We start from the raw sequence: 13291 nt of genomic DNA on the forward strand, positions 1-13291 counted from the left end.
ATGAATTGAATAACGTACGGTGACGAGCTTTTAAAAAGTTTACCTTTGAAAGGTACAGAATAGCTAATGGAGAAAAGCAAACGCCATGATAAAACACCTGTTTTCCCAGTATTAATGTTCGTATAAAAAGACACTCCATTTCAGCATGTTTTACAATCGTCTTAGTTAAATATCTCTATAGTGGTCAAAATGACCGCTACCATCATTCTAGGTAGAACTTCATTTTATCACTAAACTAAGGAACCTTCATACCAAAGGAATATGAATACTCCTTTAGTATGAAGGATAGAATATTCATACTATATATTTTTATTTTTTTTAGGAATTTAAGAGCCTCACCAACATGAGAAAAGTCATGAAATTTCAAGTACTTGAGATAAACAGTTTGGGTGTAATTGCATGTGAAAATGACGGCTTCCATTGTTCTAGTGTTAAAAGCCTGAAACTTTTATAAGATGAGAAACATTTTATGGTGCTGATGTTTAATGCTGCAAAAAGCTTCCAAATGACATTTAACCATTTTAGTGAGATTTTAGGCACAAAAATCTTCTGGGGTAACAGAGCTATAAATATTTCTGACAAGTATTAGTTATTCAAATTCCCATTCAAGGTAAATACATGATCATAGCACTCATTGAACAGGACTGGGATGGATTAGTTTTATGCAGACTTCCCTCTATTCAAACGATTTCCAGAATTCTTTGAACACAACTAGCTTTTCTAGGTACAGTACTCCCCTTGAGATTCTGAATTGGAACCTCAACTTCAGACTGATAAAAAAAATTTTAACATTAATATTGCACGTTCCCTAGGATGACCAAAAAAAAAAAAAAAAAAGATTCTTCATTGCATCCTACTTTGTTATAAGCAGGCTCAACTGCAATATAAAATTTTTCTTTCATTAACAAGAAAATATAAAATCAAATAATATGATAGAATGAACACAACGTATTTTAGACCAACAAAATACAATACTATGTACAAAAAAAAAAGATTTAACTACTGCTTACATAACAAAATTCTTGTTACAAGATATTCGTAATACACCATCAATGAGCTAATCTTGAAGATACTTATTGCTTATAGTGAAAAGTGTTATAACCATAATTTTTCTTGCAATTGTAAGCTCTTGTTATAACAGATGTCTATTGCATTACACTGCTTCAACTTGTTGAGAAAAAAAACTTAAAAAATGAAAAAGCGAACATTCAATATCCGTAGTAGATTTAGTTCTCAATGCTAAAAAAAACCAACTCAAATGAAAATCAACACAATAAAAGTTCAAACAGTAAATAAAATGAAAAATGATTCATAGGACAACATTCAAATAAGCTCAACTTTTACATGAAGACAAAATAAAAACCTGAAGGTATTGGTTATTAGATATTGTTGCAACAATGAAAATTATTGCTTTTTCGAAGAAGATCTGAGGTTCCATTTGAATAACATACCTCTTCGAGTGTTCTTCACCAAAGTATGTTGTTCAGATTGAAGGCCTTGAGTTGTGTTTGCCAGCACTTCAGGGGTAGGTTTTGTAGACACTCCTTTCTCCTCATTTGTGGTTCTTGGAATCTCATCGATACCTTTGATTTCCTAAGAGAGCAACAATTACAAAAACTGTAAATATCAATGAAACATAGAAAACATTACTCAGTTTGATTGTTAAACTAAAAGTGACACCTACAAATAGAAGTAATAAAACTTTTTGGTAACACAAGTGAAAAAATTTTCTAAAGCATAAAAAAAAAAGATGCATAACAAAATTGCCAATAAAAGTAGATTAGATTAACTATTCAAAATTGACTACACATTATATACTAGGATGTTATAATTAATCAAGCTTACTTTTTGCTCCTTGGATATTTCAAATGACTTTTCTATCTCATTCAGCAATCTTTCATCTCTTCCCTTTTCAGAAATACTAGTACATTCACTGCTTTGTGGATACTGATTAGGAGAGAAATTTACCATACTAGAATTTGAAAGTGACTTCAATGATGATGTAAATTGTGTTTTTAAATCAGATGAATCTGTTTTCTTCATGTTTGCTAGGGTGTTTTGGAACTCTGGGCTTCCAACAGATATTTTTTCACTGCTTGTTTCAGTATCATCAATCACACAACAATCAGAATCACATGAAGAGCTAGCTCCCTCATTTTTCATAATTCCCTCAATTCCCAGCAATGAATAATCTTTTTCTGCCATTAATATATCCTCTAATATTTCATCTGAGATTTCTTCACTACCAAGATTTTTATCATGTAAAAAAGTTAAACCAATTGCATCAGACTGTTGTGATGTGGTTTTAACTTCTTTGTCACCAGAATTTGTGATCGCTGTTGCAGATGTAACAGAATTGGATGGAAATGTTAAATCAGATTGATTTGAAGAAGAAACCGCAACATTTTTTTCCATGTTATCCAATAAACTAAGAAAATCAATTGCTTCATGAGGAGATTGACAAACTCCTTTGTTATCAAATATTGAAGTCTTTGGAGGTTCATCTTTTTTACGTTTCTTGATCTTCTTGGGGTTAGTAGGTAAGGATTTATTAGTGGGAGAGTTACCAAGATTTGTATCTGAAGTTCCACAATGAAGATTCTCAGGTACATGTCTTGCAGCTTCACCATCTTCTGAAGAATCAAAAGAAACATCTAATACGCTGCAATCTCTTTCGGCATATACTTGCTTTCTACTTCTTTTTCTACAAGCCAACTGTTGTACAGATATAGGAGCATTGCTTCTAGAGATATCCTTGCTGTTTGTGTTAGACTGCATTAAGTTACTTCCAGAAGACGAGTCATCTGACTCTGATGTCGAACAAACATAAACTTCATCAGTATTTTTCTGTATAGCCTTCCCCTCCTTTTGAGTTTCAAGGGGTTTTTTCACTTTATTTATAGGAAACATTTTCTGTTCTTTTTTTGCTTGCAATCCTTTTATTAATTCTAAATCTTCAAAAGGCCTTAAAGGACGGATTACCAAATTTTGAGTTTCGAATTTCAACGCATTGTCATCTTTTTTTTTAACAACTGCATCTTCCTTATCTTCATCAGAAAAAAAGTTGAAGGACGTCGTAGGACTGCCAAGTGAACTTTTGGAATTTTTTATATTGTCTTCACATTTTTTGCTACCATTAAAACCAGAAAGTGTCCCCTCTGTTAACTGAGAATTCTCCGCAGATTTTAAGGGATTGTTTGGTGGGCTTTCGGAACTTTGTACATTTTCTGATGAACAGGAAGGCAAAAAGCCTTCTTTTTTATCACTGATTACTAATCCTTTACCTGGAGGATGACTCTTTTCAGGTGATGATTGTGTCAAGTCAATAACCTCAGCAGTACCTAAAAATATAAATGATTTATAAAAACTAAGTAAAATCAAACTATAAAACTATATTGCACATCCTCCTAATAAACATTCCTTGAAGGAATTTCTAACAGAGTGGTAAATGTTACATACAACTCCTGAAAGCATACATGTATTAGTGAGGTCATGCATGCTCTCTCCCGAATTTGAATTGGGAATTAATAACTGCATGTAATTTTTTATCATTCAGTTTTGCTTTATGGGTCTGCAGCTTTCTGTTGTAGAAAAACTTTTTAACACTAGAAAGATGGATCGCGAGAGTATTCCTGGAAAGACGGGATGGGGTCAAAATGACCCCCCCCCCCCCATAGCTTTTTCGGATACCCAAATGTTTCAAATCACGGTACAGTCAAACCTTGTTAGTGCGTCACCCAGTTAACACGACACTCCGCTTACCGGGTCACTTTTTGGTAGTTCCAATTGTCCTCAGGCACAGCTATGGCTTACTCCATTTAACGAGTCACTCCGCTTACTAAGTCATATTTTTGTTCTCCCAAGAGTGACTCATTAACAAGGTTTGACGGTATTTCATTTTTAACTCTGTTTATCATAAACAGAGTTATAACACAAAAAACAAAGGGTGAAACCACTGACCTATTGATACATTTTGTTTTTATCTAGCACTCAAAGCATTACGTAAAAATCACCTCTCTCGGTGGACATTTGCTGCACACTGGTTTTTTGCATTGCATACAAGATTGAAGTGTTTTATTGAATACGCAGTTCTTTCTTACTTGGCATTTCTGTCATTTTGTCTCCGTCAATAGGTGTTCTGCATATTATCGCATTTTGAATTGTAGTTTTCAAGTTGAAATACTCAGCACGGAGTACTTCACATAACTGCAATACGTAACTTCTCAGTGATTTTTTTTCCTGTCACTCGTTTGTACAAAATCCAAGCATTTATCGCTGAGTATCCAAAATGTTAGAAAATACATTCATTAGCCAGCGACGACTTCCAGTCTTGGTCATGTATAATCGCACCATATCATCCACGATGTCAACTCCATATTTAGTTTCGTTATAATAGGCAACTGTTTCTGGGGTCTTTTTTTCGTTTTCATTGAAAGTTACATCAGTATGAAGTGAACTCAGAATTAGAACATTTGTATTCTTTTTTTCCTGATAGAATGTCAGCGTGATATCAGTTCCAGTTCTGAATACGATCGACAAGTATAGATCTTGTTTTCCTATTTTTGCAGTTGGCACTTCACAACAGTCTATTCGAAAGGTTTTCAACCAAGATTGTCGATTTTGAAATCAAAAATGAGTATAATCTCAGTGATGTAAAATAATTATGTTACGTTTCTACCTTTCCGTAGATAAGGTTCAACTAATCGAATTACAACATGTCCATGGATATTTTGATTTGCTGGTCTGATATTATCTGCTCCAATGTAAGGAAATCCATATTTGGAGTCAACGCAGCAAGAAGTCAGAATTTTATCCCAAATTTATCTGGCTTACTTGGGATATATATGTGTAAATGGACATCTTGCTTTTGAAGGTAAAAGTTGTTCGTCAACAGTTAGATTGAGCTCTGGTATGTAGCAAGCCGCACTGTTTTCTATGAATGAATTCCATAGTGAAGATGCAAGAGCAAATTTATCAGTTTTCAATCTTTCAGATTTCAAATCAAATCTCACGAATTTCAAAATTTTTTTTGAAACGATCTCATCATTGTTTGGGAAAAAAATGGAGGACCCCAAACTGACAACCACAATGAATTCAGGGTAAAGTTTTTTGCACCGTATATACCTCTTGCGTACATAATGGATATCGTTGCATACAGTTCAGGCAAAGAAATTTATCAAGAAGTTTCATTTAGATGACAATGAGCTCCAGCTTCTGTACATCATGCATCATTTTATCGGTGAAAATAAGGCACCACGAACTCAGAACACTTTTATTTATGTTTTTTGAAACAATTGTGCGCGACACAATAAAAACAATAAGAAAAGCAGTATGACTATTTTCCTGCAGAGCGCAATATGGCTCACGACGGCACTTTAAGTCTGACGTGATTGGACGACTGCTTCTAGAGGAGTCAAATGCGTCATGCTCTGTGCTGATTTGGTTCATGCGGTGCAAAAAACCTACTCCTAGGAAAACCCGGCTTTACACATTAAAAAAACACGATTCTGATTCAGTTATGCAGGGCCATTATCGGCTTCTAAGGCATGCTGAGACGCTGTTTATGTTAACAGGTTTGAATGGCTTTGACCATGCTTCAAATTCAGTCTCTCATCATCCAGAAAAATATCACCATGAAGGCACCCTGGAACACAGCCGACTCTGGAGTCAGGATTGCATGACGTTTCATAAGCGTCCCTATTCTGGCATTGCAATTAAAGTTTGAATAATGAACATTCCTGTATGAAAAAAAACCACATTCGAAGATTCGTTTACCGAAAAATATTTTAATTATTTAATAAGAATTTCAATTACTTTTAACCCAAAAAATAATTTTATCTTTCTTCACTTTTTTCCCTCTTCATCAAACCCAGCAATATGTAATTAAAATCCGGAAACCCTGTAAACATTTAAAAACTCTGGCATTGCCGGACCAAATCCAGAGAGTTGACAGGTCTGCTAATAAATATATTTTGGAAACACAGAAAATGCAATCAAAATTGAGATCCAAAAAATTGCTTTAATAAGACTAGAATAGTTACATTTGTGATGGATATTCACAGAATCCTCTAACTTGCTATAACAATTTTTATAGAAGAAACAAAATTCAGCTGAGAGACGGTATTCTTGGACTTTCATTTTAAAAGTTAACAGTCCCAGGCTCTTCAAGAGAACAAGGAGAACAAAGATCCACTCAACGATCCATTTATTATCTGATTGAGGACCGGTGGAAGTTTTAATTAAATTCATTCATGAAAAAGTAAATTTGCAAGATTATATAATTTTGAATAATTAAATTCAATCACAAAAAAATTTTACTGCAGATAGTTGAGTTTATTAATTTTTGTAATCATTTTGAAAACTTACCTTCCCTATCCCGCCTATATTAACCCTGTAGCTGTGGTCAACATGAATATTATATTTCACGTGTTGTATAAAATTTTGCAGGGTACAGTATTATCACATTCTATATACACAGCTAATAAAAATACGCCACGATTTTATACAGAAAAATTCAAAAACTACCCACGGTTGGAGTGTTAAATTCGACTCACTTTACACAATTTCATCTTATGGAATCATTTTGAGGAACCTATCAATCATTACTGTTTCAGCGAGGGACACTTGTATATAAAATTTAACTCTCAGAACTGTTCTGGATCTAAGGTAGAGGCTAATGGCAGAACAATAAATTTTCGGCAAGGAAACACTTAAGAGATAAGCATCTGAACAGATAAGTCACCAGCGAGTGAGGTGTTTCATATAGATAAGAAAATATCAAGTAAAACAAATACTAAATTTTCTATAATTCAAATGAATTCTGAAGTAGTACCTATAGCACAATTTTATTAGTATTAATATTTTTACCTTTTGTGGGGCTCACAAAGGAACTAGAATTTTCTATACCACTCTTGCAAATATCTGACTTTTCCTTTAATGCACTTCTATTAGATAGATGAGTCATTTCTAAATGTAGCAAATCAAAAAAATTAACGCTATATATTTGTTTATAGGAATAATAACGGATCAAAAACTGTATCAAAAGAGATGAATTAATCACTCAAATTTACCAAAAATGAAGACAAATTTCTTAAAACTTAAAAACATAAATCAGAGGGGTTATTGTATTTTGTCAATTATAAGAGACCAAGAAAGTTTTCTACACTCCCGGTCAAAAGATATAGGAAAATAATGCTATTTCTTTTAATGAAAATGACTCGTTTCATGACTTGCTTCTCAGTTACACGTACGCGAGTCAAAGGAAATTTATCTTTTTAAAATAATTTTTTGGAAAAAAAAATTAAGCTATGAAGATAATCTGTGTGATACCGAGGACTAACTGCATAAAAAACTGCAGACTCGGTATAAAAACAACTATTTATTATACTTTTTTCCAAAACCTTAAAACATTTATAACATACTACCTGAAGACTGAGCAGGTATGGTAGGAACATTTGTCACAGTTGAGTAATCTGATGAATAGAACACTGTTGGTAAAGGTGGTAGCTTGCCTGGTACACTAGGTGGCATTTCAAGAAGTTTGGACAATGTTGGAGCTAAAAATAAAACAATCAAATTGTCAACACTCAAAAACCAAGGACATTTCTTACAATTTCATAAATATTTTTTCACTATTAAAGGAAACTTATTTTCTGGATATGTCTCTAGTTGAACGTAGAAAGAAAAGTAATCTAATCGCTGCTGGGACTTACACCCAGGCTCTCTTGCAAATTGAGCAAGCATGCTACTATCTACATCACTGAAGACATGATCCTGTCTTCCTTATTTCATGCACTGTGGTGTGAAAAATTGTTAACTTTTATTTTGTAATACTTTTTTTTTTGGGTTTAATGACTGGAAGAAGTTTCAAAAATTGAGTTTTTTTTCCTGTGGTTTTGATAGTTGTTTTGATTCATTCATTCATGTCGTTTTTATGGTTTTTTTCAAAACAGCACATAGAAAAGTATTTTTTACATATATTTAACTACTTAAAATCAAAACTTTTTATTTCTGACAGACAAAGAGTTGGTAATAATGGTTTTAACATCTTAGTCTGAAGTGTTAAATTCTTTTGACTGTGAACTGTAAAAATGATTCCTGTAACAGTGAACACAAATGCTTAACTGAGAGAAAGCCATCTCAAATATTCGTAATAGGCTATGCAAATACACTATTATTTTCTTAACTATTATATACACAATGTGATAGGTGTCCCAGAGACTCCTTAAAACGTTTGAAAAACATCTATGCCATGAGGAAATTTAAAAAACACCCCCCCCCCCTCGTGGTTTGAATTTTGGTCTAGTAAAATGTTTAAAATCTGGTCAAAGTGGACATTGGACTTGCTCAGCTGTATATTATGTTACGAGGATGATTTTTCTTTTACTTATGATAATGACATAACAGAGTGAACATTCCATAATAAAAAACCTGGTACTAAAGATATCACATGAATCTTAACTTAAACACAAATCAAATTCAAAAAAAGTTGACCAGGCATTAAAAATAAACCTTTCAATGAGCTCAAGTGTGTTAACAGATCTATTCTAGTATAAAAATAGATTTCCTAAATGACAGTAACCAAGTGGACATTTTAAGATAGTTAAAATATAGGGGACCCAAACAAAAAAAATCGTTTATAACGAAAAAACCTTTTTTTTGAAAATTTTATTTATGGCAAGGTTGCACAAATCGAAAAATGTTAAACACTAGCCAAATTTCTTAGGGGAGCCAAGGATATTTTTTCCAAGTATTTTTCAAGGGAAAAAGGGCCAAAATAATTTTTTATGTTCTTTTCCACATCTTTTTGGTGAAGATCTCCCTATGTTGGTTAGAACCCATGCTAGATCCCGAAAATTTTGCACTGTCATCAGACTCTAATTTGGTCATCGCACATATAAAGTTTAGGTGCCAACAATTTTTTAGTCACCATGGGGGAACCTAGCACCTGTGATTTGTCCAATCCTGATCTAGAGCACAAACATAAAATGTCATTCCAAATTTTTGTGTAAATCTGAATTTTTATTTTTTAAAGGTTCCTTGTTCAACACTTTTTTCAAGCTGGGGCAGCAAGATTGAGGTTTTGTTACAAACAATGGTTAAAAAAAAAGACAAACTATGATTTAAAAAATTATATAGCATCTGAAACAAATTAAGAAATACCATATAATAGACAATTAAATAAACTAGAAAAGAAAAATTAAAATTACAATCATAATGATGAAATTCTGAAAAAAATATTCAGGGTGTCTACCCAATACCAAAATTTGGTGACTTTTTGTTGACTTTTCTCATTCGCAGGGCTCCCACTCTAAAAATTATAAAAAGTAGGATGGGGAGGGTACCTCCTTTGACAACATAATCATGGCATAATAAAAAAGAATCCCTAAAAAAATTTATATATATTTAATTTTTTTTAATTTAAAATTTTTTCATAGCACACTATTTCAGTATCCTGTAAGATTGACTCAAGCAAAAGCAAAATGACAGAAATGTCATGATGAAAAATGTTTGTTCGGGTTTGAAGACCATCGTCCGTTTAAGTTAGTTCTCAAAGTTTCCCGAACACTAGTGGTTGGCAAACACTAGGTGTCAGGAAAATTGATAAAACTGGATCAAAAGTCGATTTTTATCAAAAGTCATTTTTATCAATTCTCCTGATGATGCCAACCACTAGTGTTGGGGGAAAGTGAGAACTCAAACGGACGACAGTCTTCAAACCTGAACAAACAATTTTCATCAAATGATGGCTGCGAAAACTTTATCAGAAATGTCTTGGTTACAAAAAAAATATTTTTGGCCAAAATAGGATCTTAGAAACCACAGATAATTCTTTTCTGCTCCCTCACTATATATATATATATAAAATTTGCTTACGTAATACTTGAATGGCCTCTAAGACGAGATATCTCGTTATTGTCACTAAGAGTTCAGGACATTCAAATATGGAAGTTTATTTTTAGATATGAATTTTATTGCAGATTTAAAATACTGTTCTACATTTCATATACATTTGTTTCTTATTTGCGTATGTTTACAGACTTATGTTTAACAGGGTCTCTATCAAATACTAAAAGCAAAATTCTGTGACTTTTCAGCGACCTTTTCTCATTCTCAGGGCTCCCACACAAAAAATTAGAAAAAGTAAGATCGGGAGGGAGGGTACCCCTCTTGGACATCATAGCATAATATAAAAAAAATTCCTATTATACAAATACAAATACAAATACAAATACAACGCCACAACAGGCAAAATGCCCAACGAGGTGGCTGATAAAAAGATGCCCATAAAAATATGGATGTCATATGTTTCAAAAATACAGCAACCCCATTAAAAATGCAATTAACACAAATTATAAACAATATATACACATGATAAAATATTATACAATGCCCATAAAGAATACTTATGGTTGTCTTATTCTAAGAATGGATAGCTTCTCGATTTACCCCAACAAGTTTATCGTATTTCTTTTTAAACGTGTCAATTGTGTTACAATTTACTACCTCCGAGGGTAAGCTATTCCATTTATTAACAACCCTATTAGAGAAAAATTCCCTGCGACACCATAACCTTGCATTGTCCCTCACCAATCGATACTGGTGTCCCCTTGTAAAAGCAGTTGATTGGCGGTGTACTAAAAGTTCATGGTCCATCCTATCCATCCCATTGAAAATTTTGAACACTTCGATCATATCTCCTCGACACCTGCGTTCATCCAATGTAAACATATTCAAAAAATGAAGTCTCTCTTCATAACTCAAGCCCTGTGTGCCAATAAGGACACGCGTAACTCTTCTCTGCACCCCTTCAATCAAGTCTATGTCCCTCTGTAGGTATGGTCTCCAAAACCTTACAGCATACTCCAGTCCAGGACGAACTAAGCCTCGAAAAAGCGGAAGAATGACTTTAGGAGAACGCGAAGAGACCTTTTTGAAAATAAGACCAAGCATTCTATTCGCTTTTTTGACAACCGCTGAACAATGTTCAGAAAACTTAAGTCGCTCGTCAATGAGAATTCCCAAATCGGTGACTCTAGTTGCATCCGGGATAGTGACACCATTCAACTCGTAAGATAACCATGGGTTGTTCGAACCAAAATGAGCGACCATGCACTTATCTACGCTAAACGTCATGCCCCATTCATTTGCCCATGCTGCAATCTTGTTTAAGTTGGTCTGGAGCAACTCCCTATCGCTTTCATTCCCGATTACCCCCATTAGCTTCACATCATCTGCGAATTTGCTAGTAATTCCATCGATACCCTGATCGAGTTTGTCGATAAAAAGTGAAAAAAGTATGGGGCCAAGGACACTTCCCTGAGGAACCCCACTTGTGACGTCTGTCCAACCAGAGAATTCCCCGTTCACCATAACTCGTTGCGACCTATCTCTTAACCACGATTCTATCCAATTCAGCAAGTTGCCCCCTATTCCAATCTCGTGTAAACGCTTCAAGAGTTTGCCATAAATTATTATTTGAAAATTTATTATTATTATTTTGAAAATTTTTTAAATTACTTTTCCTTTTTTTATAGAACTATTTCAGTACCCTATAAGATTGACTTGAGCCAAAGCAAAATGAAAGAAATGACTTGGTTACAAAAACAAGTTTTAGCCAAAATAGGGTCTTGGCAAACACATAATTCTTTTCTGCTCTCCTCACAATATGTATATTACATTTTTCTTTTTTGGGGTCTTCCACAGTCCAGTCTGTCAACTCTCTTCTATCAATACACACGGCAAATTATGAAGATATGTAAGTATATAAGAATGACGCTCATTCAATACCACGTCCAAAAGCAAAATGTATAAATTACAAGGTCCAATATGAATAAGTCAAGGTGGACCAGGTGGTTTTACTGTGTTGTCCATCCCCTTTAAAAAGGATTTTTTTTTAATTTTAGTGGTCAATGCCAGTGTAATCGTTTTTGACAAATGAAGCAATTGCATTTCTAGCTCTTTAGTTGAGCATTGTAAATATTGTTTGTGCCTCTGCATGCCCTAAAAATAGAGAAGAAAATTGAATGCTATTAGGTATCATCAGTCACAAAACCAAGAATAGGTCTATGTTCCCAACTGCTTTGCTATGCAAACTGTTGTTCCACCGATACACAAAATGTGCACCATAATTTTAAATGATGAATGCTACTGTCTAAGACAATGAAGTAATAAATACAAAAAATTTTTTTTTTCAACCAGGCAGAAGTTTTTATTGACTACTCTATTTGTAGAACCCTCAAACTAAGCAAATGAAAAATTACTAAACCCCCCCCCCCAAATGGTCCACATACACCTTACCCTTAAATAACCTTGAAAACAATACAATTTCTGCTTTGGCAGAATCATTAATTGCAATCTACAACATTAATATTATTTGGCATCATGTCCATGATTCCCTTCTCAATTAAAATCAATTATACAAATTTTGTTGATGGGATTTTGTTAAAAAAGTAGGAAAATTACGACAAAGTGGGACATTTTACCAAAAAGTAAGTAGGATGAGTGGGAGCCCTGCATTCAACAAAATGAGCCATGTTTGACTGTTTTCTTACAACAGTTGTTCCCAAACTGAGTAGTGACCACCTAGGAGGTTTGGACTAATAAAATAAAGGATCTTAATGAAGGGGAACGCAAGTCAATTAACAAAAAAAAACCCTGAATTTTGTTTCAAATTCTTAACTTTTAAATTTAAAGTTGATTTAAATACAACGCCCCACAGAAACTGGACCCTAAGGGCTCAAACCACATAAGCCTCCTACCCCCCATGCAAAAGCATATGTGGATACAGGTTGTTTCCCGAATAAGGTGGGAGGCTAATGTCCATCTTTTGCTCTTCTACCTACTCCAATAATTTTTTTTAATTGGGGGGGGGGGAAGAATCGCGTCCATTGCCCCCTCCCATATCTCCACCCATGACTTCAATCAACTTTGTAAAATCACCTAAGCCCTCAGGTTATCATGAATATTCAATGCAATCCATTCCTACATAAGCATTTGCAAGTCGTATATACAGATGTCCGGCAACCCTAGACCCCCTCATCAATTTTTTTGTCGTATCTGAGTTTCTCTCTCTCTCTGCCACCTCCAATAAAACTTCCCAAAGCAAGATCCGTGGGCGCACCCACGCTCGTTGAAAACGCGTCCTGCGAATGCAAAATTACAGAGAACACTATTGATCAATATTAAAGTGTGTGCACAACAGCAGCATTGCGCTGCGAAGCATAGCAATAGTGGGCTTAAAACAAACCAAAAGACCCGAACGATGCTAAATGGAGCGGGGTGAGATAGA

At 34.1% G+C, this 13291-nt stretch overlaps 1 protein-coding gene across 3 annotated transcripts in view; it reads right to left on the minus strand.

Annotated features, from left to right (window-relative positions):
• Nucleotides 1-13291, minus strand: part of LOC149080690 (uncharacterized) — a 239265-nt gene that overhangs the window by 136441 nt on the left and 89533 nt on the right. For all 3 annotated transcript variants that reach the window (XM_089239904.1, XM_089239903.1, XM_089239905.1), the window contains exons 9-12: nt 7425-7556; nt 6868-6966; nt 1846-3341; nt 1452-1593 (exon numbers count right to left, since the gene is read on the minus strand). In XM_089239904.1, coding sequence (XP_089096030.1) covers nt 1452-1593; nt 1846-3341; nt 6868-6966; nt 7425-7556 — 1869 coding nt within the window. The remainder of the gene's footprint in view (nt 1-1451; nt 1594-1845; nt 3342-6867; nt 6967-7424; nt 7557-13291) is intronic.

The sequence above is a fragment of the Pholcus phalangioides genome, unplaced genomic scaffold (genome assembly GCF_987345545.1).
Source record: "Pholcus phalangioides strain wild (caught in Gottingen) unplaced genomic scaffold, Ppha-v1.0 ptg000011l_1, whole genome shotgun sequence".
Lineage (NCBI taxonomy): Eukaryota > Metazoa > Arthropoda > Arachnida > Araneae > Pholcidae > Pholcus > Pholcus phalangioides.